This window comes from Coturnix japonica, chromosome 6 (assembly GCF_001577835.2).
Source record: "Coturnix japonica isolate 7356 chromosome 6, Coturnix japonica 2.1, whole genome shotgun sequence".
Taxonomy (NCBI): domain Eukaryota; kingdom Metazoa; phylum Chordata; class Aves; order Galliformes; family Phasianidae; genus Coturnix; species Coturnix japonica.
This window is the reverse complement of record NC_029521.1, coordinates 12,921,535-12,947,739: the sequence shown is the minus strand read 5'-3', so window position 1 is coordinate 12,947,739 and position 26,205 is coordinate 12,921,535. Positions and strand designations below refer to the sequence as shown.

At 38.5% G+C, this 26,205-nt stretch overlaps 1 protein-coding gene across 2 annotated transcripts in view; it reads left to right on the top strand.

The window, feature by feature from the left end:
- ADK (adenosine kinase) overlaps positions 1 to 26,205 on the top strand; it is a 258,451-nt gene that overhangs the window by 23,294 nt on the left and 208,952 nt on the right. For both annotated transcript variants that reach the window (XM_015866530.2, XM_015866531.2), the window contains one exon: positions 11,725 to 11,778. In XM_015866530.2, the coding sequence (XP_015722016.2) occupies positions 11,725 to 11,778 (54 nt within the window). The remainder of the gene's footprint in view (positions 1 to 11,724; positions 11,779 to 26,205) is intronic.

The following is a 26,205-nucleotide window of genomic DNA, read 5'->3' as shown; positions in this document are numbered from 1 at the left end:
TTGGTAGAGAAGCTGAACAGCTGAGGATTTTATTATTACCTTGTGGTTTGAGTTACATCTGTAGAACCCAATTTAGCTTATCTCAAGGTCTGAACCTAAAACGCTGTTGATAATGCTGAGCTAAATTGCATCATCCGACTGCTGTTAAATTAAGAAAAAGGTTCAGCGTTTGCTTACAAAAACTGAAGGTAATGATGGTTGTCTTTAAAAAGCCCTTCTAGACCTAATGTGCCAGTAAATTTGGTAGCTTGCCTGACAGCATAATTAGAGCTTTCTGCAAGCCTGATAACTTTTCCTAGTGCATTTGGTAAGACGCATAGTTTTAATGAATGAAAGATTTTAGTTAAGCTCCATTTAGAAAAGGCTGTGTGAAAAACTTCACCTTGTGCAGAGAATTCTGCATGAGGAACTGTGAGATTTCCAGGGTACACTGAGCTTGGGCAGTGCTTCTAGAGGAGGTTGTAACTACAGAGCTTTCAGGAACTTGTAATTCCTTGCGTTCTTGTAAATTGGATGTAGCATGTTGATGAATATGAGATATTCCCCTTCTTGTTATCTCCTCTATTTTTCATGGGTGTTCACTTTTAGTTATGTTTATTTATCTGTAGCTTCATATTTCTTTTAGTTTTTTCTCAGACACTTGTAATTTCTGTTTCAATAGAATACATCTAGTTACTGGATTAATTGATTTATTGAGAATGGCCTTGGGACACACGAGTAGATAAAAGTCACTGTTGATATTCTGAGTATCACTGCAGATAGTCATACTACATTCTTAATTACAGAGTTAATGAAATATTGTTTACTATTCCCATAGAATAGAAAAGTGATGTTGCAAAAAAATGTTGTAAAAGAAGAGCTTGCTTCTATTTATTCTAGTAACATAGTGGAAGTTTGATCACTCATGAATTGAAAAATAAGACAATGTAGTTAAAAATCAGCAACTATTTGTCATTATCAGGGTGTTTTGTTTTATTATTATTAATTAGTGTAGCTGAAATTGATTTGTGATGTGTCACAAAAGGGAGGGGCTATTTTACTGATAGCAGTTTTCAAGAGGTTGGCACTCCATCCTATAAATAAAACCTTCTTAGAATTTACTCAAAACTCTTAATTTTAATGCACGTTACTACTTGTTTGATTGTGTTACATTCAGACAACGTACAACCTCAGTAGCTTTTCTTCCCTGGGTGTGTGTATCCATCCTTGAAATTAAATGTGTTTAATGTGTCTTTTTTTAGTAACTTAATACTTGATGAGGCCATTCCTGAGCAGTGTGTGAATACTACATCAGTGTTAGTCTAACCTGTGTTCTGAGGTGCTTGCGCTGCTGCTGTTGTGATGCTCTGGGCATGCCCTCCTCTGCAGAGCTGGGCCTGTGGTCTCTGCTGTAGCCAGAGGGAGAGGGTGGAGGCAGTCTGAGTGCATCTTAATTGCTGGTGTTCTTGTTTTCCTCTAGTCAAGAGCTGCAGAAGGGCAAACCTACTGTCTGAATCTTATTTTACTTCGTTTTTGTCGGAACTAAGAAAATCTGTATCTCTGCAAACTGCATGAATTGATTTTTAACATGCAAATGACCTTTGTTTTCCAGTTCTACTTTGAACTTGTGGTTTTATGTCTGTCGATATATACTAGGCAGCTATGGCCAGAGAATTTGGTGTGATTTTTTTTTCCAGCCTGTTCAGTGATTTGTTTTTCCCCTTGTCCTGAAGTGACAGTGGTGCAGTAATCTGAGGTGCACATGACAAAGTGTAAAGGGGAGCACCATGGCCTAGTATGTGACAAGCTGTAGCAAGTGGATGATCACATGAAGTTAGAGAAGCTCTTGGGAACTTTTTTGATCGAGTTTTCAATGCAGAGGGGGGAAAAAATGAGAGACAGAAGATCTGCCCCAAATTTGCTCATTCTTTTCTGGTTACAGCAAGTCCATTTTTATAAGAATGCGTTCCAGCATTCTGTTCAACCTTGATAATTCTTTGTAGTTCTCGAATTATATTTGTGATTTCATTCTGTGCTGCTGTATAGAGAACAGAATGCAGCTTTTGGTTGGTGTGTGTAAGGTGAAGTGTTTGGATGTATATCCTAAGTTATCAGTGAGGTTTCAATGTCTGTAGTATTTCTTAGTAATTCAGTAAACTGCAAGTTGTTGGAAATCACTTATTTCTGGAGACGACAAGCTTGAAGTTACATATTTTCTTTAATTAAGAGGGGGAAAAAAGGCTATTCTTAAAGTAACTTGTGCAAAATCTGACTTCTTTCTTGAGCAATTATTGTGCTGGGGTATGTCTGATACGTGTGAGCTGAAGCAAACTTCATGTAGAGTTGTGTCAGCAGTTTGTACTTCTTAAATACAGAATTAATTATGAGGTAAGTTGCTTTTTTGTTTGAAAGCACCGACTACACGTTTCTGCTTTAGCCAAGAGCATGTGAGGCGTAGCTGTCTTGTTTTCAAAAGTAGGTCAGTTCAATTTAAAGATATAAACTGGGGTAAAAAATAATAATAAAAGCAGCCCGGTACTTTAGGAAGATAATTTGAATTTCAAATTTCTGTTGACTCACAGAATTAGAAATGTTCAAACACGTTTTTCTGCAGCCAGCCCTCTGTTACATTGTTCTGCAGCTGAGGCAGGAGGTTCCTTCAGGCTGTGTGTTCAGGCAGGAACTGTCCACATGCCTCAGTCCTTTTTTTCTCACCACCAGATCCTTGGATGTCTGGGTATGATGTTGCGGCTACCACTGTGGGTAAAGAGTTAAGATGCAAAGCACTGTGGTGGTGGCTAGAGGCTAAAGGGAGAAACTGTTCTTCCCAGAATCAGTAATTGCTGTTCTTGGAATCCGTGATCCTCCCATGGTAGCAGACCAATGGGTTTCTGTTGAGATCTTCCCTTAGTCTCTATTTTGGTGTTGCTCCTGCATCCTTTATAATGAAATGAAGATTTTTTTTGGTGCAGTAAAGTGAAAACAAACAAACCAACCCCCAAACCTGCCACTTTTCATATACTTTTTTTTTTTTCCTTCTTCCCCCCCTCCCCCCAGTTAAGCTTGTACTTTCAGTGGCTTGCTAAGTTCCTTAATATTTACCCCAGTGTTAAAATAATTCTTGGAAAAGGTGAATTGAAGGATGTGAGCTACCTGCCAGCTGTATGGTGGTTAAGCTTCTGTAAGCTGAACTATCGTCTATCAGGTGAGCAGGTGCAGAGACAGACCGTAGAGAAGACCTTGCTATTGGGCAGGGCAAAGGCTCATTGAATTTGTAATTGTAAGAAATGGCTTTTGCCTTGCCTTACTGGTAGAAACAGACATCCATATAATTAGGTAACAGTCAAAGAACAGATTATATCTTAATCTATCTTTGAATAATAAAATACAGAAATACCCCTTATATGTGAGAGTCACTGTTCTAGATTCTAAATGAAATTATTAATATTTAAGTATGATATACCACTCTGGCTGTGTCACTGTGAGCAGTAAGCAAGGTGAATTCTTAGTATTTTAAAGACAAAAAAATGTTTAACAGAAACGAATATTTGATACAACCTTTTCGCATTATCCTCCTTTTGAAGAATTCTGTTGCTTAAAAGCAATATCTTGGGCTTATTGATTTAAGCTTTTTACTGGGCAGCAGTTATCTTCTGCATCTTACTGATTTTTATTGGTAGGACGTTTCTCTTTTTGTACTAAAAGTGCTGAAGTATTCGTGGTTTAGGAATATTCCATTTTATTTTTTTTTTTTTCTCCTAGAAGTAGAGATGCAACAGGTTTAGTGGGCGCACAAAGTTGCAGTTCAGTTATGAAATGTTTTGTGTGTATGAAATGTGTTGCATGAGACCCAAAGTAGTTGTTTGATGTTTACAACTGTGTGACATTGACTTCCTTTGTTAGTTAGTTTGGAGTACTGACCTGTGTTTCACTACAGATGTGTAGAGCCTGTTGAACGTGAAAGTAATACTTAATGCACATTGCTTAAAGATGGTTTGATTTTCAAGTGTGAAAAAGTTCACTTGAGCTTGCAGTGTATTCATACAGGGCGTGCAATGAGTTTTTATCTTGAAGAAATCATCACAATAGTGTATAGATACACATAAGAGAGTCTCAGAGCTGCTGTCACTGTCGTATTACTGTCTTCCCCTAATGATACCCCTAATGATTTCACTCAGAAGGTGGTGATGCACTGGAGCAGGTTGCCCAGAGAGGTTGCGGATGTCCCATCCCTGGAGGCATTCAAGGCTAAGTTAGAAGTGGCTCTGGGCAGCCTGGTCTGCTGGTTGGCAACCCTGCATGTAGCAAGGGGTTGAAACTAGATGATCATTGAGGTCCTTTTCAACCCAGGGTATGATTTGTTATGGTCTCCTTGTGAGAGTAAGAGTTCTGCAGCAGCAAGGTATTTGGGGAATTTCAGTCCTAGCACTGCCAGGATCTGCTATAGAACTGTTAGAAACTGGTTCAAGCAATACATTTTAAAGTGATTGATTATGCGTACTTGTGGCTAACTTGGAAGAGAACAGGAACCCTTCGGATCATTCTGGTTTAGGCTGTGTGTATTGCTTTTTGGAAGATTTTTGCAAGATTTCATGGATTTTTGCAAGATTTCATGGATTTTTGCAAGATTTTAATGCAAGATTGTGAAAACTAATTTGAGTTTATAATAAAAAATATTCCTCTACAAAATGTTGTTTATTTTTGGTTGAAAAAAGTCCATCTGGACAGGCTGGATTGTCAGAACAAGAATAATGGAGAAGGCTGACAGGGCTAAAATATGGCTTAGTGCTCAAAGATAATATTAAAAGAATACACTGAAGAGCTCAGTCTATGAACAGAGTAGCGTATACTTCTTCATACATTAAAGTAATTTATTTCTTAATGAATCATTAAATGTTGAATAAATACGCTTTCTACTACAGTATTCTGAACGTCCAGAGCAGCAGCCTTGGAAGTGAATGGATGAAGTGTGGTGATAGCCATTGAAAAGAAACTGCTTTGAGAGAATAAGTCAGCAAAGGTGCTTGTGGTCAGATGGTTCTGAAATTATTACTGCAGAAGTAGACAGTGGAAGCGTTTAGAAGTCCTAAATATTTAGCTCACCGCTTTATAGTTAAGAAAACTGTTTTGACAAGGTCCCTGCTATGTGCTTAAGCCCCAATTGATAGGGTTGACCCTACTAAATGATCACAGTATTCTGCATTCTGCTGATTAACAGGCTTTGAACTTTCCTGACTTTCTTAATCCCTTTTAATCATTTAAACCTATTATTGTTTTGACTTCAATTTCAAAAGCCCTTTAAGTGTGTCTTACAATATTAATAGCTGATTAAAGTCCTGATTTCCAAACATACTGTCAGTGGGGGAGGGGAAGCTCAAATTTACTGCACTGAATAATTTAGACACAGCTATCAAGGAAAACTTTTGATGAAGAGAAGGGATGGGGTTGGGGGGAAGGAAAAAAAAAACACAAAAAAGCATCGGAAAAAATGTGTAGGAACTTTAATGTTGAACATAGTGCTCACATCCGTGTAAGAAGCGGGGAAACAAAATGCTCAGTAGCTACATTACAGTGCAGTGATTTTATTTATTTGTATTTCACCTCGGGTTTAGCAGTGCAATTTTAAGTTAATTGTATTGAAATTTAAATCCATCTTTCGTTTTCCTGAGTAGCATCATGGCAAAGAAATAAAATCTTTCTGATAGTATTTTTAGGATCTCTTTCACCCGGAAATTCCAAAAGCTTTTTTTCTGAAAAACAGATGTTTATGTAGGATGTGATACAGCTGAATAGAGCTCCAGTCATGCAAGTACACAGGAACTGGGAAAAACTGGTGTTGGAAAAATGAGAGCACCAGGAACTGTTCCGTGGTTTCTCCAAGGTGTGGCTTTGTTTTGTGAGCTCTCATGTTTCTATTCCAATAGCAGTCTTTAAAGACTGGAAAATTTTATAAATGTAATGGCCAAGATCTGTGGCTTGAGTTGAACGTAAACTCATCCTGAAGGTGTTTTAATTCTGTTACGCAGTGTATTTGCCTGCCAGTATAATGCTGTGTGCTGTTTTCTGTAGCTGGTGTTGATTCCATGCTATTCATAATGATGGAAAGGCATTCGTTTCCCTCAGTCTTGAGACAGAAGTATCTTCCCTTGATGCTATTTTTTGTGTGTCTTTCCCCCTCTCAGTAGCATATGTTTTCCTCCCATCTAGTTTTCTTCTTCCTAATTTAAACATTTTAGCTGCATCTTGCATTTAAAAATGGAAAGGGACAGAATGTAAGCAGTCACTGAGGCTTACCACTCACCATGTTGTCCTGCTGTTTTGTTCTTGGTTGTTTTCTCTGTTTGCTCTGCCTGATTTCTCGATTAAGCTGCTTCCTTGATGTATCCAATATTTGACGTAAGGTGGAAGCTCATGTGGACTTGGCTGCACATTGTGGCATCTGATATCCTCCCCGCAGGTTACTGCTCTGTGGGACACGCTTTGTCCCTGCCTGTATTTTTATTTAGCTACTTGACTCTGTGTCTCTGTGCTTTGAAGTTACTGTGTGAGTGGTTCCTAATGCTGTCTGGTAGAATGGTGTGTTGTCACCACATACTCCTGCCAGTTTGCTGTCATCTGTGCATTTTGTCAGCATTCACTGCATGCAGCTCAGGTTGCTCCTATGTGTGTGCCTTGGTGCTGGGTCTTGCACTAATGCACGCTGGAGTTAGCTGAGATGTACATTCTCATCCCTAGTACTTCACTAAGGGAATGTCTGTAAAGTCTTTTAGGTCATTTTCTCTTTTGTTTGTGTGAGTGGAATATTGCCAAACTTAGTTTTTCTGGAAGCAAGTTTTCTTTGGAATTGCATTGCTATCATACAAACTCTTTAATCTTTTTGCTTCTCAAGGAAGTGATTCTGGTCTTTGTATTTTGTTTGGCAAGAAAGCAAGTGTCTATTCAGTCAGGATACTTTGTAAAATGGTGTAACCTGCATCAGGTCATCCTGGAGTAACAGTGACCAGCTGGAAATCAGTGTTGAAGGGGTGCCCGGTCTGCATCAGCCTAAGGCCAGGAAGAGCATGTGAAAAGCTGGGTGGGAGAAACTGCACAGATGGAAAATGAGATGCCAAATGGGAGAGAGACTGTGGGGGAATGGGAAGCATGGTGCCTTGCAGATCATGAAGCTGGGAGAGGGTAGCAAAACAACAGGGGAATATGCAGGGAAGGAATGAAAAAGCAAATGTATCGCATTGCTGGGGAAAAGAAAAACAGTACAAGTCAGGCAGGAGGTGATGACTTTGAGGATATGAATCAAAGTCCATTATTGGGGTGGTTTATGGAGGAAAATGATGTCTTAAAACAAATATTTGGAGTAGGTGTGTGTGCCAGTTACAGAGAACTTTAATTTTGGTTTAGCTGTTTCTGTCTGATCCGTGATGCATTTGGCTGCTGAATTTCTGTGTAAGGCGTAGTCTGGGTTGTGGGTTTTTGTTTTCAGCTTTATTTAGAAAATGCATGGCCCCTAAAATCAGTGTTAGCAACTTTAATGCAATGATCCCGACAGATTAAAGTTGTGCTTCCAGTTTGTGGACATAAAAACACATCTTGGGTAATCAGCAACTTTGTTAGGCCGTAATAAAACTTGCAATAAACTGCAGCCTTGTCAGAAATGGAGAAATATTGCCACGGTGCAAGTAGCACTCAACTGCTGCGAAAAAGTGATTGGCTTGCTGTCTTTTTATGTCTGTAGCTCCCATTGGAGGAAATGGAGCTAGCAGCGAGGGCATCATTGCTCATACATTTGAAAGATTGCAGAAGGAAATGAAACAAGCAAACCTTCCATCCCTGTCCTCCCATAGCTCACATCAGCCAGAGATGTTCTGGGAGTTTGGGCCAGTTCTGTTCTCTGGCCTCTGAGTGCTCAGGGGTCAGTCATGGCAGCAGGTTCACACATGGCTGCACTTCTGACCCACAAGGTCTCATGGGGTACGCTGGTGGTGTTGGTCAGGAGTGCTCACATGGCCTGAAGGAGGGCCCATGAGCACCAGGGTCCTGTTGGCTGCCTGGCCTAGTTTGAGAAGATTAATAATTAAGAAAAAACACCAGAAGAAGGGCTGCATTTCTTTTTTTAGACAAGTGAAAGGAGCTTTAACATCACTTGAAAGCTGAAGTAACCGAACTGCTGAATCACTGTTATGGAAATGCACTCTGACGAATCTTAGGTACAGAAAGACTATACTGAAGTCCTTAAGGTTTCTTAATGGCTTTGTTGGAAAATTAGGAAGAAATGCTTCCATGGAGCAATGCTGTGAAAGGCTGCTTCTTTTATTAATGAAGCAGAGCCTAATATAGCGTCAGCTCTTTATCTTGTCCACTTAGTACACCCGGGAGGCCTTGGCGGTACTAACTGGACAAGAAAAATCACACTCTTGCTTTTTTTAAAATTATTATTATTATTAATATTATTTTTTTTTTCTGTGAAGTTCAAAGAACATGTCAGAAATGTACCTGCTCATCCCTTCCATTTTTAGTATATCTGGGAGAGAGTGAAAACTGCAGCAGAGCATGTTGGGTGTAAGGTGCTTATGAGAGAGCAAAGCCCGACTTCATGTAAAGGGGAGGCAGGTTGGAGCTGTGTACTGGTTTTTTGTTTGTTTGTTTGTTTTTGTAATCAGACAAGGCAGATAAATGGCTGTGAAGCTGTATGTTTGTTCACAGCTTCCCAGGGTGCTCTACTGTTTCTGCATTGCTGAAATAAATGCTGTTCTTTTTAATACTGACTTACTCCCATTGACATTTAATGTGAAATGTCTATTTATCTCTAGCTTTTTGGGAATTATTCAGGAGAGTACTGCTCACATAGGTGTATCTGTACCTCCTTAATGGGCAGTGTGTGTATGGAGATGTTCACCTGGCTCTTCTGGTCTAAGCAGCCATGTTTATGTCTGTGCCGGTTTGTCACTCTGAACTCTGCAATTTGGAGCAGATTTGAGCTTGGTGTTCATTTAATGCTTTTTTTCTTTATCTGTCCATGTTTAGTATAGGCTGTTTTTCTTTCTAATTTGGTTAAGACTATGTTAAACTGGATGGTGCCTGAAGGGTATTTTTGCTGATTTAAAAGCATTTTTGTCAAACTGCTGACTATGGTCCAATTGCATTAGTACCTATTTGTGTCGTATTAGGAGAAACTTAAAAAAGAAGAAAAAAAAAATGTGTTGAGTTACAGGATTACCATTTCAGGAGAATCTCTTAAGTGCACGGCTCAAAGGCACTGCTGAGCTTGCAGGTTCCAGAGTGCTTTAAAAGAATGAAAAGCTGACATTTAATAAAATGCTACTGTGCAAACTGAAATTGAGATGATAATGTTGCATGTGAATGCCAGCAAAGTCATGTGCATGCAAAATTAGAAATCCATTCTGATAATGGGGAAAAATATTGGGAGATTTGGGAAAGCTTGGTCTATGGAAGGTGCAAAAATATTTGGTAATGTCATACAGTTATTTCAAGCTTCTCTCACTGAGATATGTCCTGCTTGCTGAGGACTTATGGGAGGTATTCCAGTCACCTCACTTGGCAGGTTGATTTGAGCAGCTTGGATCACCCCTGCTGCACTCTTAACAGCAAGGAGATGCTGTTCCAGAGGGTCACTAAGCTGGGTCTGTGTTTCTTGATGAAATCTTGAGCGACTAGTTTGCTCATTTTTTATTTCTTCCTGGTAAGTTCAATGCATTAACATGCTTTTTTGTAACCATGTTGGAAAGAATTCTGTTTAAAAAGAAGAAAATCAATAATATTGATAGTGTAAGAGGATGTGAAACTTGCAGTTTAAACTGAGACTGGGACATGGATGATGGGATGCTGATCAATGGCGGTTTTTTGTGTGTACTTTTTTGTATTATTTGCAGACGAGCTGCCTGTGATCATAACAGGGTATGTTGGAGTGACATTAGTTTGTGTGAGAACTTGTGGAACTTAAACCAAAGCTTCAGAAACTCCTCATGGAACTGAGTTTTGGGGGAGAGCTGATGTCTTCCTCAGGCGGGTAAGGCTGTCAGTCAGGTGGAGCACGGCTGGCTGCAGAGATCGCAGGCTGTGCTGTGCTGTGCCTATCTGGTGGGGCAGCTGACGTGTTGTGGGGAAGCAGGCAGCTGTGCAAGGTGATAGCTGCTGCAGCTGGGGCTCCTTCTGTCCCCTCTGTGTCTGCACAGCTGCCCACAAGAAGCAGGTGGCTGGAATGTTGGCTGCTCTCTGAGGAGTTGAAATGGTTGTTAAAGAAATGGCTGTTAAAGGACACAGTGAAGCACTGAGAAGAACTGTTCCTGAAACATACTGAAGTTTGTTTGAACTCCTCTGCCCTGTGTAATTTCAAGTTGTCTCTTCAGCTCCTTTGCCCAATACTTGCAGCATATTTGCTTTTTTGTTGGTGTAAGGAGTGACTGAGTGGTACACTGTGAAGAAGGCCTGCAGTTAAACCAAATGACCCAAAATGTTATTGAACTGCATTAGTGTAGTGTTTTCAGTTAAATGCAAACTCTGCATTTAGAAGATGGCGGATGGAGCTGCTATATCCTGATGAGAAGTGACTCCACAAAGGGTTTAGCAACAGGGTAAAGAAGTGGATGTAAGTCAGCATGGTGCTATGGGAAATAAGGGAAAGCAGTCTCTGGAAATGTGAACAGGAAAAATGGGTCAGTTAGCCAGTGTCTGGTATGTCTGAATGCAGCTCTGGTGAGCTTGAGAATGTGTCTGGGGTTGATGCTTGCATTTTAAATGGATGCTGAAAAAAAAAAACAGTTTCAGAGAATGTTATCAGGAAATGATAGAAGGAATACAGAATGTTTTAGCTGCTTATTTGAAAGAACATTCAATGTGCGAGGTAGCTTGGTTGTTGTTAGTGACAGGAATATTTACTTTGGTGTGCCCTGTTGTTCTGCACCTTACTGCAGAAAGGGACAAAAACGGGGCCAAGTGACAGTGATGAGATCCTTGAGTCTGAAGGGTGAGCAGTTACTGTTTGCAGATTTACCCCAAATGTTCCTTACTTCTAGCTGCTCCCATTCCAGAGGGTTGTCCGGGGAGGTAAACAAAACAAAAAAACAAAAAAACCAATAGCACACAGTAGGTAGATCTGTGGAATAGCTTGAGATGGCAAAAGAATGTTTGGAGGCACAGCACCAGCAAGGTCACTTCTGAAAGGTTTTCCCCAGTGAATGACAACGCAGCCTGCAGCAGCAGGAGCAGCAGCACTCATTGCTCCCTGAGCCTGCAGTGTATGCAGCCCTGCTAGCTTGAGCTAGCAACCATGGCTGCTTTCAGGCTCTGACTTTCAGTACAGGTTTCTTATATGGGCTGCAGAAACTGTCCTCGTAATGGCTTGTTAACATAATTATTTCTTTAACTATGAAAAGTCTTTGGTGCAATACTTGTATTTAGTAAAAGGGGAAGCACTCAGATTTTGAGATCTATTTATGATTTCAATGTCAAGTGTAATAGTTTTTGGTACATGGGAAGTCAGTGTCTGGTCTAATTCAAAGCTGGGTATAAAGCAAAAGTTATAAAGCAAAAGTTATGTGTGGTGATAAATTTTATAAAGATATAACATATTCTTCTGAAAGCTTTCTTGCTGCCTTGCCATATCTGAGCTACCCAAATCAGCAAATATTGCGGAGTTCCATTATTTACCATAGTATAAAACTATGCTTTAAAGTTTTTTGTTTTCTTTTTCAAATGAATTAACTGTTTTGTGTTGTTTGTTTCCCCAAGGTATGGGCTGAAACCAAATGACCAAATTCTGGCGGAGGAGAAGCACAAAGAACTGTAAGCCCTTTATGGTGATATATTTGCATACTATATATATTTACTTTCTTGTATGCATTCATATGTAGATTTTTAAAGCAGAAGTGTTGTGTTTTCAGAAATAACTTTTGCTCTTCATTATTGCGTGCTGTAGATTAAGTGTTTCTGAAAACCAGACAATTATTTTGTTAAAAAGATGAAAAATGTGTTCATTCATGAAAAATTCTCTTCTTAATTTCAGTTGATGCACATGCAGTTTAGCTGCTTCTGTTCATCCCAGTTCATCTGCAGCATGGAATCAGTTATGATAATAGTTGTTGCTTTTGTGCAGTTTGTCAAGAGGTGTCCTAATCAAAGAAGCTTCGAGTTCAGATTCCAATTCTCGCTCATCTTCCGTGTTCAGACAAAATAACCCTTACTTTTATTTTTTGCATGCTGTGTATTAAAATGTACTATCTGCACATGTGAGTTAGAAGCAGATGCTGTATATTGTGTCATTTTAGATGTATATTTGGGAATGTCAAGTAAAAACCCCTGTACCTACTGTCTATATTACCAAGATTCTGGGTGACTTGTGATGGTTTTTATGCCCGCATTTTGAAAACTTTTCTCTTTACCCCATTATGATAGATTCTAAAACAAAAACTGAAGTCCTCTCAGTTTCTAACTTGTGAGGTGTATATATGCCTTGGAAATGGAGGGAGACTTATCAGAGCTTGATGCTCTCTCTTTAATAACTGTTCAGCCAGAGTCCGTTATTAAGTATTCACTAAGCAGAAGATGGCATGGTTGGAACATTCTTGCTCTTTGTGACCTGTTTGTTTAGATGTACACATAAGTCAATATGGTAAGTCTTCTATTTCAGAATTTAGATAAATTATCTTGCTCTTAAAATTCTTCACGATGTGAAATAGTAACATGCCAGTAGTAACAGTAACTATCACTAGCTGAAGAGCTGTCCTCAGTACATGAAGCCCAGACTTGTTGCATCTTTCACTCAGTGTTCTCCCTGTACTGCCTGAAGAACTTTCTATTTGAATCTCCTCTCTGCTATCCCTTAAATCCGTATTATGTAACTACTTTCTTTTTTTTAAGATAGTTCATATGAAAGACTGTAGAAAATGCTTCACTTGTCAGCCCTTACATAACTTTATTTATTCAGTGTCTTTTCTGTAATGACTAGTGGCATGTTTGTATAAAAGTTATATCTTCTGAATAAGATAGAGCTATTTAGGGTTGCTTTCACATTTCTTTCCATTGATATAAAGATAGTGAGGGATTTATTCCCTTCTCTTTGCATGGAGATATATAAAAAAAAATATTTTTACTTGTTTTGTTTAATGTGTAGCCCTTGCACAGAATTGCTTATTTCTGTGATTGCATTACCATTATTTCATAGTAATCTCAAAAAACTGGTAAGTAATTTCACCATATGTAAGGTGAATTGGGTATCTTGAATGAATTAGGATCTATATCTGTCAGATTTTTCCATGCTAAAAGTTTGCGTGTTTCTCAGTGAGATCATAAGTTTCAGGCAGTAAAAAATGCATTCTGGTAATGCAGTTTTAATCCCCTTGAGGAAAGAAACAATGTGTGCTAAAAGCATTCGTGATTGAATTACTGACCAAATATAATCTCCATGTTTGTTTTTTTTTGCAGATAGAAAAAGACATTTAACTTATATTTGTACATCATGGTAATGTACCTGTGACATTAAAGCTGTTAGAGCTCCTGGCAAGAGACAGGCAACAGCAGTTGCCTTTGATCTGTAGATAAGATAGGTTTTATGCACACTAGTAATAAGGCATTGGTGGAAAGAATAGTCATGATTAAATAAGCTAGACTGTTTTTGCCTGCTGCAAGAGTAGAAAGTTCTAGCATGCTCACGGCTTAAGCAAAAGTTAAATGACATTCAGGTCTGTGTTTTGGACAGTACAAGTTGTACTGTGTACGCAAGTTTTATTTGCACAATAGATACTGATTAAACAATGTTTTGATGTGCAATATTTCATTTGAAGTAGTTGAAGCATACTGAAATCCCATCTGATCTCTTGAAGTATGTTGCCTGTTACTTAACTGCATCTTTTTAAATGAAGGGTTGAACTCTTTTAATTAAATAAAGAAAATTCAGTAAAGCTACAGCTTTACATGAGTCAGCTGGAAGAGATCCTTTCTTCAGATTTTCATTGTTATCACTGCTTTTTCTCTTGAGATGGTTTATGTGCTCTGGATTATAATGAAAGAGTTGGAACAAGCTTTTGCTGTGAAACTTGTCATCGTCTTGAATGTCATTGGATACTTGACCAGGGAAAAACTCCAGTAGGTCAGCGTGACGTGTCAGGACAGACCTGTGGAGCTCTTTGGACATGCTTTGCTGCTCTTTCTGGACCGCGTTAACTGTATGGTGTGGAACAGATGGCAGAGTTGGACCTCAGAGCACTTTCAGTCCTTCAGTTGCCTTATTTGACTTACAGATTAGTTGTTAAATACTTAACTGTCCTTTTCTGTTATTTAGATGGATACTTCTTATTTAAAGGAAATTCCAGTCCTGGGAAGAGGTTCAGGATAGTTGTTGCTGATAGATTTATAGTCTTATTCTTCTGTTCAGTGCCTTTTTGCTACAATGCTCTTCTGAGTACATCTGAATATTTTAGAAGCAAAATACAAAAATGAATTTTTAATGCCAAAATTAATCTGCTCAAAATATTTTATCTTCCAGTCTTTGGTATGTTGGCAGCTTTTGTACTGACTTGCCTAGTAAAGAAGTCTGTGACTTCTTCAGCTAATAGTTCTGTGATGATTTTCTAACTGTCAGGTGTTATTTAATTTCATATGGATTATTTCTGTGTAGCCCTTCCTCATAAAAACTTAAGTGTTGTTTGATAACGCATGCTTTATCTCCCAAGATAATCAGGCCAGTTGCACCCTGAATTGACTTGATCTTGTTGTCCTTGAATCCTGGCAATCCAGAGAGATAAGTACAGCTGCCAGCCACTGTGACAGAGTGAGGTTAGTTTACAGGCATGGCATCATACAGAACTTCTATTTTAAGAGTTAAGGTATGAATTATTGCCTTCCTGCTAGTCTTCTGCAGGAAGAAGAGCAGACAGGAAACAGTAATATCTTCAGTGTGCACAGGTGAAGAAACGTCCAGTTTCCTATATCCCCTAAGCCATTTAATGGCATTTAATTTTGAAATGGAAAAACAGGAATGCAAGATGACTTAAGAAACTTGGATTTAATTATGTTGATGAAGTCTCTGCATAATTTCTCCTTCTGCAAATAGTAAAAAAAAAAAACACAAAACAAAACAAAAAAAACCTACAAACGGAGGGAAATGGAAATGATTTCTTTAACCCTTTGTATAGTTCTTCTTACGGAACTTGCTTCTATTTTTAATTCTCAGAATCAGGTAGAATGACCTTAACTGAAGGTCATATTGACCAAGTATAGACTTTTAAGTATATGCATGCAAGTGCTGTTGTCAACATTAGAAGTTACTAAGGAGAATAAATTTCAGCTGCCTACAGCAAGCAATAAGATGTGACCTAAGTTGTCTTTGTGTTAAAGTATAAATACTGAATTTGTTTATCAAATCCCCAGTATGGCTAAAAGTCCGGAGTCCATTTTCACTGCTGTAGAGTACTGTTGGTGAGAGTTTTGTCTTTTTTAAGTAAAACTATTTATTTTTATGATAATATGGGCTGTAGAAAAATCTTGGTAGCATGACTGGCTTATATTAATTATGAGACTAAAGTGCCTTATAGACATAGTGTGGAGTTTGGTGGTACCTCTGAGCTAAGCAATGCTTTGAGACAGTTATTTTAATACAGCTTTGGCCACTGATTGTACAATTTTATAGACTGTTTTGTTTAAGCAATTTTTGCCATGGCTGAGCACTTTATTTGAAGGGAAGGAAGTTAGTTGGATGGGAAGGTAGGAAACGTGGGACCTACTTTGTGCCCTGCAATTGCCTTGGCTTTTGTAACTTAGCTTTTTGCAGAGATAAAGTCAATAAAGTGAGAGAAGGAGAGGAAGATGAAACAAAGGCTTTCTTTCTCTTTTGCCTGCTATGTGGTGTGTTTCAGTCAGAAGGGGAACAGAGGTGTTGCCCTGCTGCAAATTTGCCCAGAAGAATTTGTTTAGATAGTTCATTCTTAGTGGCATCCATACTATATGAATTCTTTTAAATAGAAAAACTTAACAAAGGAGGACGGTACTCCTCAGCTTGGAAACAGCTAATTGGGTAACATGCAGTTCTGAATGATCTGCAGTACTTGGTTTTCATTCATTTCAGTGTTCTGGTTTTGCTTAGCTAAGATGTATGTGTGAGGGAAGTGAGTATTTGGAGGGTGAATTTAGGAGGCATGGGAAGTTTCAGAGGGCCTGAGTGATGCTTGGAAAAGAGGAAAGAAATCTGCAGAAGGGATTTAGAAGGAGCACTGGTATAATAGAAAGACAACGTCAAAGGGATTTGAACCTGTTGGAGGGTATGTTGCAGTACAGTTGCCTTATATTTCAGGATTGCTGTGTGTAAATCGCTACCTGTCCTAAAACATAGGTGTGAAAGCTAGGGGGACTAAACCCCAGAGTGTTTACTGTGCAGCAGAACATCTCTGATGGTTCATTGTGCACCAACCAAGAATAAATGCTGTGGGCCCAAAAATGTGTAGCTCAGTCTCATGCTGTTGGAATCACCGAGTGACATTGTGTTCTGCCACTAGAGGGTGAAGTTGACCATGAATAATATCATCTGATTCCTTTAGGATTTGCTGTCCTGTTGGTACCTTGTCTCCCTTAATCTTTTTTTTTTTTTTCTTTATCCACCCAGTTTTCCCCCCCCGCCCCCGCAAAAAAACCACTGAGATGGTAAAAATGTTGGAGGAGGTGGGGAAGAGGTACTAAAATACCAAATACTAAGCTTTAAATCTTTTGTCAGCCTACTCAACATATGCTGACAACGCAGATGATTTGCGTGGTTGTGGCACTGTGTGAACCTTTCATACATATCTGTCAAAGCTCTCGAGTTACTTTATGTAATCTACTTCACTTATAAGTACTTCTGAGTGGATTAGTATGTTATATGGAAAAAGACACGCAGTAATGGTTTATATGGAAACTCTGATAAGTGTTTACAGTGGAATTGATATTTATTTTTTCAAAATTGTGTGGTTGTTAGAACTGCTAAAAATTGAAGCTTCCATCGTGCTGTTTTCAATGAATAAAACTTTTTAGAATCATCCATTTCACAAATTGCCACCTTTTCTCATAGCAAATAGTAATTCTTTTCTGTATTGACACTGTACTATGGTGTGTTACCAAACTCAGAGACTGTAAACTGTCTTTAAGTGCTTGGTACTTCTCTGGGGTTGGAATGAACACAGTGTTCTATGTGCAAGTGTAAGGAAGGAGACCGACTGTTGGGGAAGAATTCCGCTGATCTGGACTGCATTTTGTTAATCCCGGTCTTCGAGTTGTTGGCTCCCTCTGTAGAAATTGTTTTAAATTGCAGTTTGATTTCCCTAGAACTGCTTTTTTATTTCTGTGTCTTTCACATGTATGAAAAGAATGATTTCTAGTAAGCTGCAAAATTTCTTTGAAATTCCTCTTTTCTCTCTGCCTTCCTGACTATTGTTCTGAATGCAGCGCTGATCCAAGTTAGTGCTGTACAAATTGTCTTGTGAATTTATTGCTAACAGAAAATTCTGCAGGCAATTTCCAAAACCCAATTCTAAATTATAGCATAAATGGTTTTTCCTCTTCTGACAGAGAAACATTTTACATTTGCTTCAATTGAAGATGATAAATTCAAGGTGTTTGGTTGTATTAAATATATATAAATATAATTATATGCTATATATATATGCCTATAAGCATATATGCATATAAGCATATATATATGTATATATATAACATATAATTTCATGCTGCTGCTCTGGGTTACTTTACTTATACAGGGTGTGTTATGTAGATCAACAATTTGAACTGTAGTAATGTATCAATACAATATTACAGTACAGCCTTTTACCTTCATTTACATTAATTTCTATATATAGTTTATTAAAGCGAAACTGTGTATAGACTCTGGTAGATTGTTCTGATGTGCCTCACTTGTTGAACAGCTCTTGAAAAATCATGTTGATTCAATTCCTCATATAATAGGTATGCTTGGCAGGTAAAAATAAGGCCTGTGCCCTCTGGCAAAGTTGCTTGTGTAGCATGAGTTACTTAACTGCCACTGTCATGTGACACAGTGCTGTCATGGTAGTAGGAATAAGGGGGGGCTGAAGCAGAAGGGTGAATGTAAAGCCAATACGGAATCAGATGTATTTTGTGTGAGTATAGGACATACGGGAGCCAAAAGGGAAAGATCTGAAGACATCTGCTAGAGGAAGTAAGATTAACCTGCTAAAATCAAATTAGGGATGTTCCTAGTGTTGGGTTTATTGCTCTTCTGTAGCCTTTCTATGCTGTCACTAACCTTATGTATTAATTTTCCCCCTTCTTACCATCAAGATGCATTCTTCAAGTATGTTTCTACTCTCAGTATCACTATTGCATTACAAATGGTACAGCAGAAATATTAAAAAATTCTCCGAGGGAAAGATACTTCATAATATTCCTAACTACAATTCTAAGTCAAATTGTTAGAGCTTCTCAAAACTCCAGCACTGCTTGTTGAGTTAGGTTTATCTTGGATAGCCATTTCTTATGGTCTGAGAATTTATTAAGGTCTAGTTAGGTTGATTTTGACACCCTTACTTGGTTTGGATACTTTATGTACTGTACTTAAAGCAAGGCAGTTCTTCTTAGCTTTTGCTGCCTATTTTGTTGAAATTAATGTCAAGCATAGACTAGCACATAGTTTACAGCATTAAATGGGAATGCCCAGACAGGAAGTGTTGATGAATGTCACTGGGTTCCATTTTCTTTTCTCCACATATAACAATTCAGTGACCCACCTTGGCTTCTTGCACGCTTCCATGTCAGACTCCTTTGTGTCAGTGTCCCTCTGCTGCCATCTGTTGCACAGCAACAAAATGCAGTGATATATTGGTGGGAAGATTCAGTCTCTACTGCCATACCACTAACATCTGTCTCTGATGACGTTGCTTTTGGAGCAGCCTGTGAGCCCATGACAGTTCAAAAAAAATGATCATATTTCCCTAAATACTTGTCTGTCTCTTTTATTTTATGGAATATTCAAATGTTCTGTAAAAAAGTTGCAGTCTTTATTCTGCACTAACTCTAAGAACTCAAATTATATACAGATTGTGATGCTGAGATATTAGTGACTTGGCTATGAGCATGTGCTGACGTATTGGAAGACCAAGTTTTGCGTATGTGGATTAGTTCTTCCCTTGTGCTGTTGCATATTTCATTCAATGTGTTGATTTCTTTTGGGTTGGGCTTGGGGTGCGTTACTGTAAGATGCTGCCTTATTCTGCAGAGCATTCAAATTATTCTAGGATCACAATTTCTTAGTTTGAAGTAGCCGGAAAGGCTTCTGCATCTTTGTACATTATGAGTGCAGAACTGGGTAAAATCTGTAGAGAATTAGATTTCATTTTATGCAATGTAGTACTAAACTTGAAATGTTTTGAAATTTGGAAATGACTAATTGATCATTCTACTAGCTTGGAAAAATAGAATCTGTTTTAGTATATCATAAAAAGAGAATGTAAATAAAGATATTTCTGTGGAATGGTTCATTGCTGTTAGTGAAATTCACTTATGCAGCTCTTGCAGTGTGTTGTGTGGCTTGATGTAACTGAAGAGATATAATGAGATCTGAGCTTAACAAGGGTTTTCCTCGTGTTCTCTTATGATGCTTCTTACATGTTATGTTTTTCTCACAGCCTTCTGGAGATGGTGCTGGATGTGGAAATGTTACCCACCTGAGCATTTTGAGATGTCATCAGATTCACAAATGCTGTGCATGTGGAGGAGTGTGTCAGAAAACCAGCTGACATGTTAAATAATGTTTTTACACAGCTTCTAATGAAAAAAACACAAGTACTGAAATTATGGCTGTTAGTACTGATTTTGCCACAAGATGGTGCTTGATATAGCAGCTAGGCTTATGGCAATGAACTGAAAGCTATGGAAAGGATGTACAATATCTAATCTTTTAACCGCTTGAAAGTAATTGACAGTGCACCTTTATCTTTATTTAATGACTTCTGAGATAAGGAGGCTTGATATTTGCATAAAGTCTATGGGGAAGTGATGAAAAATTATGCATTCTGTTGCGCGTAATATGCAGAAGAAATATGCTGTCTGAGTATGAAGCAACAAATATACCCAAGCACAGCAGGTAAATGGTGTGTTTCTGTAAGAGTTCCCAAGTATATTTAGTGTTCAGATTATCTTTTTTAAGTAATATTAAAACATGCAGATACTTCCTCTGAAAATTTCTTTTGTTTCTGCCATGATGTCACTGAAGTGTGATATGCTTTAAAATCACTTTAATAAGTTACTACTGTCATTATCTAGAAGCTGAGGAATGGAAAAGAGAGTCATAGTAATCATAATTCGGGTGGCTGAATGAGTAGGTGGAAGACTTAAGCTTTGATGTATTTTGGCACATTAATAGGAAAAAAGAGACTATCTAAGAGAAGATAAGCTGTAACTGAACTTCAAAATGCAGACACTTTTAGCTTAACAGCTGATTTTTGAATAGTTTCAAACTTTTTTGTGGACTTTTTTGAAGTTTGCAAAATATAACTTACTGCTTGGTAGTTCCTCTGTACACCAGGGAGCGTCTTCTGTTTAAAGGCACAAACTGCAGTGTATTTTCTTCATAACTGCATGGTAAGGGCGTAATGCTATGACTTTTTCCTAAACAGTCAAATAATCAGATTTATTGTGATGTAGGCCCATTATTCTCTGAACTCTGTTTTCTGCAATTATTAACATGGTTTATCGTGAGCAGGGACTTCAGTTTTCCTGTTTAATTTTTTTTACTCAGTGCGGCTGCTTTGGAGTGAATTGTCAGAAGTGGAAGTTGATGGATGTCTTGCTTATTAAACGATTAAGTGTTCTTTCTTAAAGCAATGATCACATCAGATATTCTGCTTTCAGAGCTGCTATTGCAATGCCTCTTTTAACTAATTTAGCTTTAAAAGTCGCCTCATTTACAGATGTAAGCTGCTTGAATTAAAAAAAAAAAAGAATAACCTGTTCAGTTTTATCAGCAAGTGGAAAAAATAGATGTCTTTGTCCATTCTGTCTTTTCTGGGCTAATCTTAACCCCAAGAGTACCAATTAGTGCTCAGTATAGTGGCTTCTGCTATTTTAAACCCAAGTGATCATCCATCAGAGCAGATTAAATCCTTTGTGTGAAAATAATTCAGTAGCTGTCCATTAATTGCCTTTCCTTTCACAGAACTTAAAAAACAAGACCTCAAGAGATCATTTAGTATCATTCTTCCTAATACAGCTAGAGAAGCATCTTTATCATTCCTGGTACATGTTTGCCTAGCCTCCTCTCAAGGTCTTTGGAGATACTTAGATGTTGAGTGGAGGCAGTGTGATCTCAACACGCTGCCACTATTGGCGTGCAACTATTTCCACTAACAGGTTTCTCCTCCCAACCACTAGCTCTAGATTTCAGTCTCTTCCGAATGTCTCAGTTCCACGTCCTGTTCTTTTCTCACAGAGGGAACAGCTTATTGTTTTCCTATCTGTTTTATTTTTGTGTTATCAAGTTTTTCCTTTTTCTCTTCATGTCTAGACTGGAGAATGGAGGATATGTCCCTTCCTGCAGCTCTTACCATGTCAGCTTCTCAATTTCTCTGCTGTCTTCTTGGCCTTCTTCCAGTTTCAGATTCTTGGTGAAGTGTTACCAAAGGTGGAATGTCATCTTCGAGCCGTAACATCAAATTGAAGCACGTTAAGCTACAAGCTGGCAGATTACAGTATTCTGAGAAGCAGTTTTGGAATCGTACTAATATTTAAGTTATAATTTTTCTGATGCTTTGGAAGTGCTGGTTGCAGTGATTTAGAAGTAGAAATTATTTTGATATTAACAACGAGATTAATTATGAAGAAAGGCTAATAAAAACATGGTATTTACAGCAGCTGTCACTTCATAAGTTTTAGATTTAGTTATTTAATTTTAAGACTTAATGTCCTTACAATTAATCCATATTCAAACATGATTATCTTTTTTCCCAAATGAATAAGTTGAGGAGAGGAGGGTAGGCAGTAGAAAGTTGAATCTGTTCAGATAACTGCATTTCTGATGCCCTCTGGATGCACTGTGTAGCTCACCAACAAATAATGTTGCATGTTTAAATACACAAAATTGCTTTTTTGACTCAGATTTTTAACTTCAGGAAATTGGAAATTACTCTTTTGGAATAGCTAATGTCCTTTTGGGTGGGTGGGTTGTTCTTGATTGCTTCCTGGCAAGCCTGAGACCACGAGTTGAAAGCAATTTCTCATAATCATTTTTAAATTGGAGTGATCAAAGATGTACATCACTTATTTATGAGGAGCAGTTTTTTTGTACTTCTAAGTAGGTTTTGTGTGAGCTTTCCAGTTATGAGAAATAATGGTACAAAATGTGACAGTTTTGGTACTTCACAGAATTTTACCATTGCACTGAATCTGCTGTAAGAGCATGATGTGGTGGAGAGCTTAGCTTAGTACGGTAGTCTGTAGAGGAAAAACACTGGGGGAAAAGTTGGATGGATTGCAGAACGGAAAGGGGTGGGATGGGAAAAGATGATGAGTTTAAAACTGAGGTGATAAAATAGTGCAGGATTGGCGGGATAAAGTCATATGCAAAGAGTGTTGCCTTACATTTGCTTGGACAGGGTATTGTGCACCTACGCGCCTCCAAAAGAAATAATGTGGAAGAAGGAGTGTAGCCTGTATGAGGAAATACTGATACTTCAGTTGTTCTATTAGTATGATGAAAATGATTGCTTAGCATTGTCTGATTCCATCAGGATATATAGAATACTCTATTGTAAGTATGTGCATCCAGTATGGTGATGTAGTTTTATGTAAGTGAGGAGGGATGCGTGTTTTAGCTGGTTTTTCTTACTGATCATTAACAGCTTTGCAGATCTGCCAGGAAATATCTAATCCTTTGATCTACATGCTTACATAGCTCAGTAATCATTGAATAAGAGTGTCTTAGGCGCTTAAATTGATTTGTTCTTGCAGCTTTGTGATAGATAAGATTGTAATTTTATGGATTTGTGCCCAAAGCAAACATGGAATGTAACTGTCTCCATTCTACTTGGGAAACTTGCTACAAAGTCAGAAGCTGAATGCCTTGACCACTGAGCCGTCTGCTGCCTCTGGAAAGGGGCTCCTGCCCTACTGCTGTGTTGGCTGTGTGATCAGATGACTTTGCTCTGCGAGCAGCAGAGACAGCAGTTGATGCACATTGCTGCTCCACGCTGCTGCTCCCAGCCTGGTGATTACAAGTGGGGTACAGCTGCTGAGCGGTTCAGGCTCTACCTCTGATCACAGCAGTCAGCTGAGGCAGCTGAAGGTGCCTAAGCTCTACCAAGAAGCTGTAACAACAGCTACATGCATTACTGAGGCTGGTGCCAGGGGTGTGTGGGAGGTGATGGAGTTGAGTGCAAGGTGCTAGTTGAGCATCTTCAGCACACCCTGCAGCTTGGCCTGACCTGGTCTCTCACTGCTGTAGCCAGTTCTGACTGCAAGGGAGTGACAGCAGGACAAATTGTGAGAGCATGTACTTAGTAGTTCATCTCAGTCATTGAACAGACACATTCTCCTATCCTACATGTTCTATATTTATATTGGTGGGGTGTGTGCAGGCCTCACAATGGCCTACCAAAGGCAGGATCAAAGTCTTCCTTTTTATTGGAAAATCTGTATTGAGAGATAGTGTTCAGAGCAAAAATATGTTCTTCAAGCAGCCTTTGGTTTCTGTTTTTGGTTTGTGGGGTTTTTTTTGTTTGTTTGTTTGTTTTGTTTTTTTGTGGTTTTTTGGTTGGTTTTTTTTTGGCCCCCTCCATTTTATTTTTATTTTGTTCAGTGAGGTTTTCTGGCTTTGCCTCAGCTGCTTACCGTGAGGTCACCACGTATAATTGAAAATATAAAACAGTCTCTTTGCAAGGAAGTGAGATGTCAATGAAACAAAAAGAAGAAAGAGGATGAACTGAAATAAATAATTCAAGAGTGCAACAGGCCTATTAATATATGGAGAACAGATTTTAAAAAAAAAAAAAGTTTATGCAGAGAAGATACTGAATGGTTTTCTGCTTAAAATGTATAAGCTGATCCTTATGATCCTATTTCAGGAAAAGAAGCATTTTTAGCCTTTGGTGAGGATATGAGTAGGATTTCAGCATGGGAACAGGTTTGGCTTAGGGAGATGGTAAATGTTACAAGTAGCAGGATCTTATTTTTGATATCTGAAGTTCACCATTGTCTTTGCACCATTACTTGTACGCACAGATGCTCTTTTCAGGCTCTTGGCTAGTACTTCATTCCCCGTGTTGATCCCTAATTCTTGGCAAGTGAGCTGCTCAAAGAACTGTGGTTGGAAATACCTTGTGCTTATCTGTTGAACAGTTGTTCCACTGGGAGTGTGGCAGTAAATGGTGTTTTTAAAGGGAAAGTACTGCCACTGGATGGTGCTATTGCTATGCTGTTTGACTTGCCGACCCTGGTTATGTTGACAGCATGAAGTCTCCACCCTTGTACTCCCCTAAGATATTTGTTAAGATCGGCTACAAGGAAATCCTGTGTATACAGATCACAGTATCCAGTGCAGAATAGTCATCCATAACCTGCATCTGCAAAAAGGGTGGGCAAGGTGCAGTCTGTTTGCTGTGACCTTTATTTCAGCTTTGTAGATCAGTGTTTAATGCAAGTTTGAATGAGAATGCTTGTTTTAGTGGATTATAATGTTTTATTTTCTTGAGAAATGGGATACGTTTGGGCCAATCAGCTCTGTGAAATCTGCATATTCATAAATCATCTAATTATCTGGAAAGAGATGCAGAGTTACTGAAATTGTCACTTTGAACGCTTGACTAACAAGGGGACTGTCTTTTAAAACGGCAGGGGTTACATAGTTAGCTACCTATTACGTTACAAAAAAAAAAAAGTTTTGACTGTTTTATGCAAATATACTGCATTACCTTGTAAAAATGAGAAGCTAAATCAGCTTTTGAAAGCCCTTCATGTTTTTTGAGGGGGGTGAAAATGAATTCTTTGCAGAAATTTGCATTTTGAGAAGTAAATAACTACTTGAAAAGGCGCACCTTCTTTTAAAGGCTGCGGTTTGATAGATAGAGATTTGAGATCTAAAATGCCTTATGAAATTTTTGAAATTCTTCTCTGAATATACTATGAACAGTTGGAAATGTGTTCCAGTTTTCCCATAAGATGATTTGAAAAGGATTTCTTCTTTTGTACTTGCTCTTTCTCCTCCTTCACAATTCACTCATACGTTTCAGTGTGGCCAGAGGAATTGGAGTAAATTTTTAAAGAGACATCAGAGAAGGAAGGAAGAATAAAAATAAATCCCCAGAACCTACAAAGAGTTTTATTACTGTCAGTTGTGACTTCAGAGGAAATCGTGAGATTTGGCTAGAAACTATCATATGTATTTGTAGCTGTATGTGTCTTCTAATAGATCTTCAACTCAGTGGGCAGTATCATAGCCATGCTTGATAGAGAAGCAAAAATGTCTGGTGCAGTAAGTTAATTCAAGTTTCAAGCAAGTTAGTGGATTGGTAAAGAAGAGTCCCATGGAGGGCAAGTTGGCTAGGATGGAATTTTCTCCCATTATTTTGAACAGGCACTGGAAGTGACCGAGTGCCAGGCTACTGTGATTCCAGTACCAGCAGCTCTTCCCTTTCCACCGCTCATATACCTCTGTTGAAGAGATGCGTGAAAGTGAGAGAGTATTGTGGCAGGAGCTCAGGAATGTGATAGAGGCATGTGGCAGTTGGGATGAGAACTACTGGAATATGAATTCTTAAGAAACCAAACTATGCTATTTCTCTGTTCAAAAAGTAGTTTAATGCCATATCTTCTGAAAGGCAACTTGTTGGATATGCTCCAAAATCAATTACTGGAATCAGAAGCTATTTGCTCCTTCTGTACCTGGAAGACCTTAGTTTGTTAATGCAATGTACATTAGATTTGTCCGTTGTATTTCTTGTGCTTTTCTCGGGGGAAAAAAAAAAAGCTATCAACTGATTTCCTTGGCTGTTAGAAAACCTTTTCTGAAGTCTCTGTTCCGACAGGCATAGACTTCAATCTACTACTTTTGGGGCAATATGCTTGATGTTCATTTTTCTCCCTTTGGTCTCAGCATACAAACTGCTAACTCTTTTATCATGTTTATCATACTGGCTAGTATAGCTATTAACTCTTGTCAGGGAGAGAAGTTGTCAATGGAGGCTTGAAATGTTGGGGTAACAACTGCGAGTATGATCTTACAAC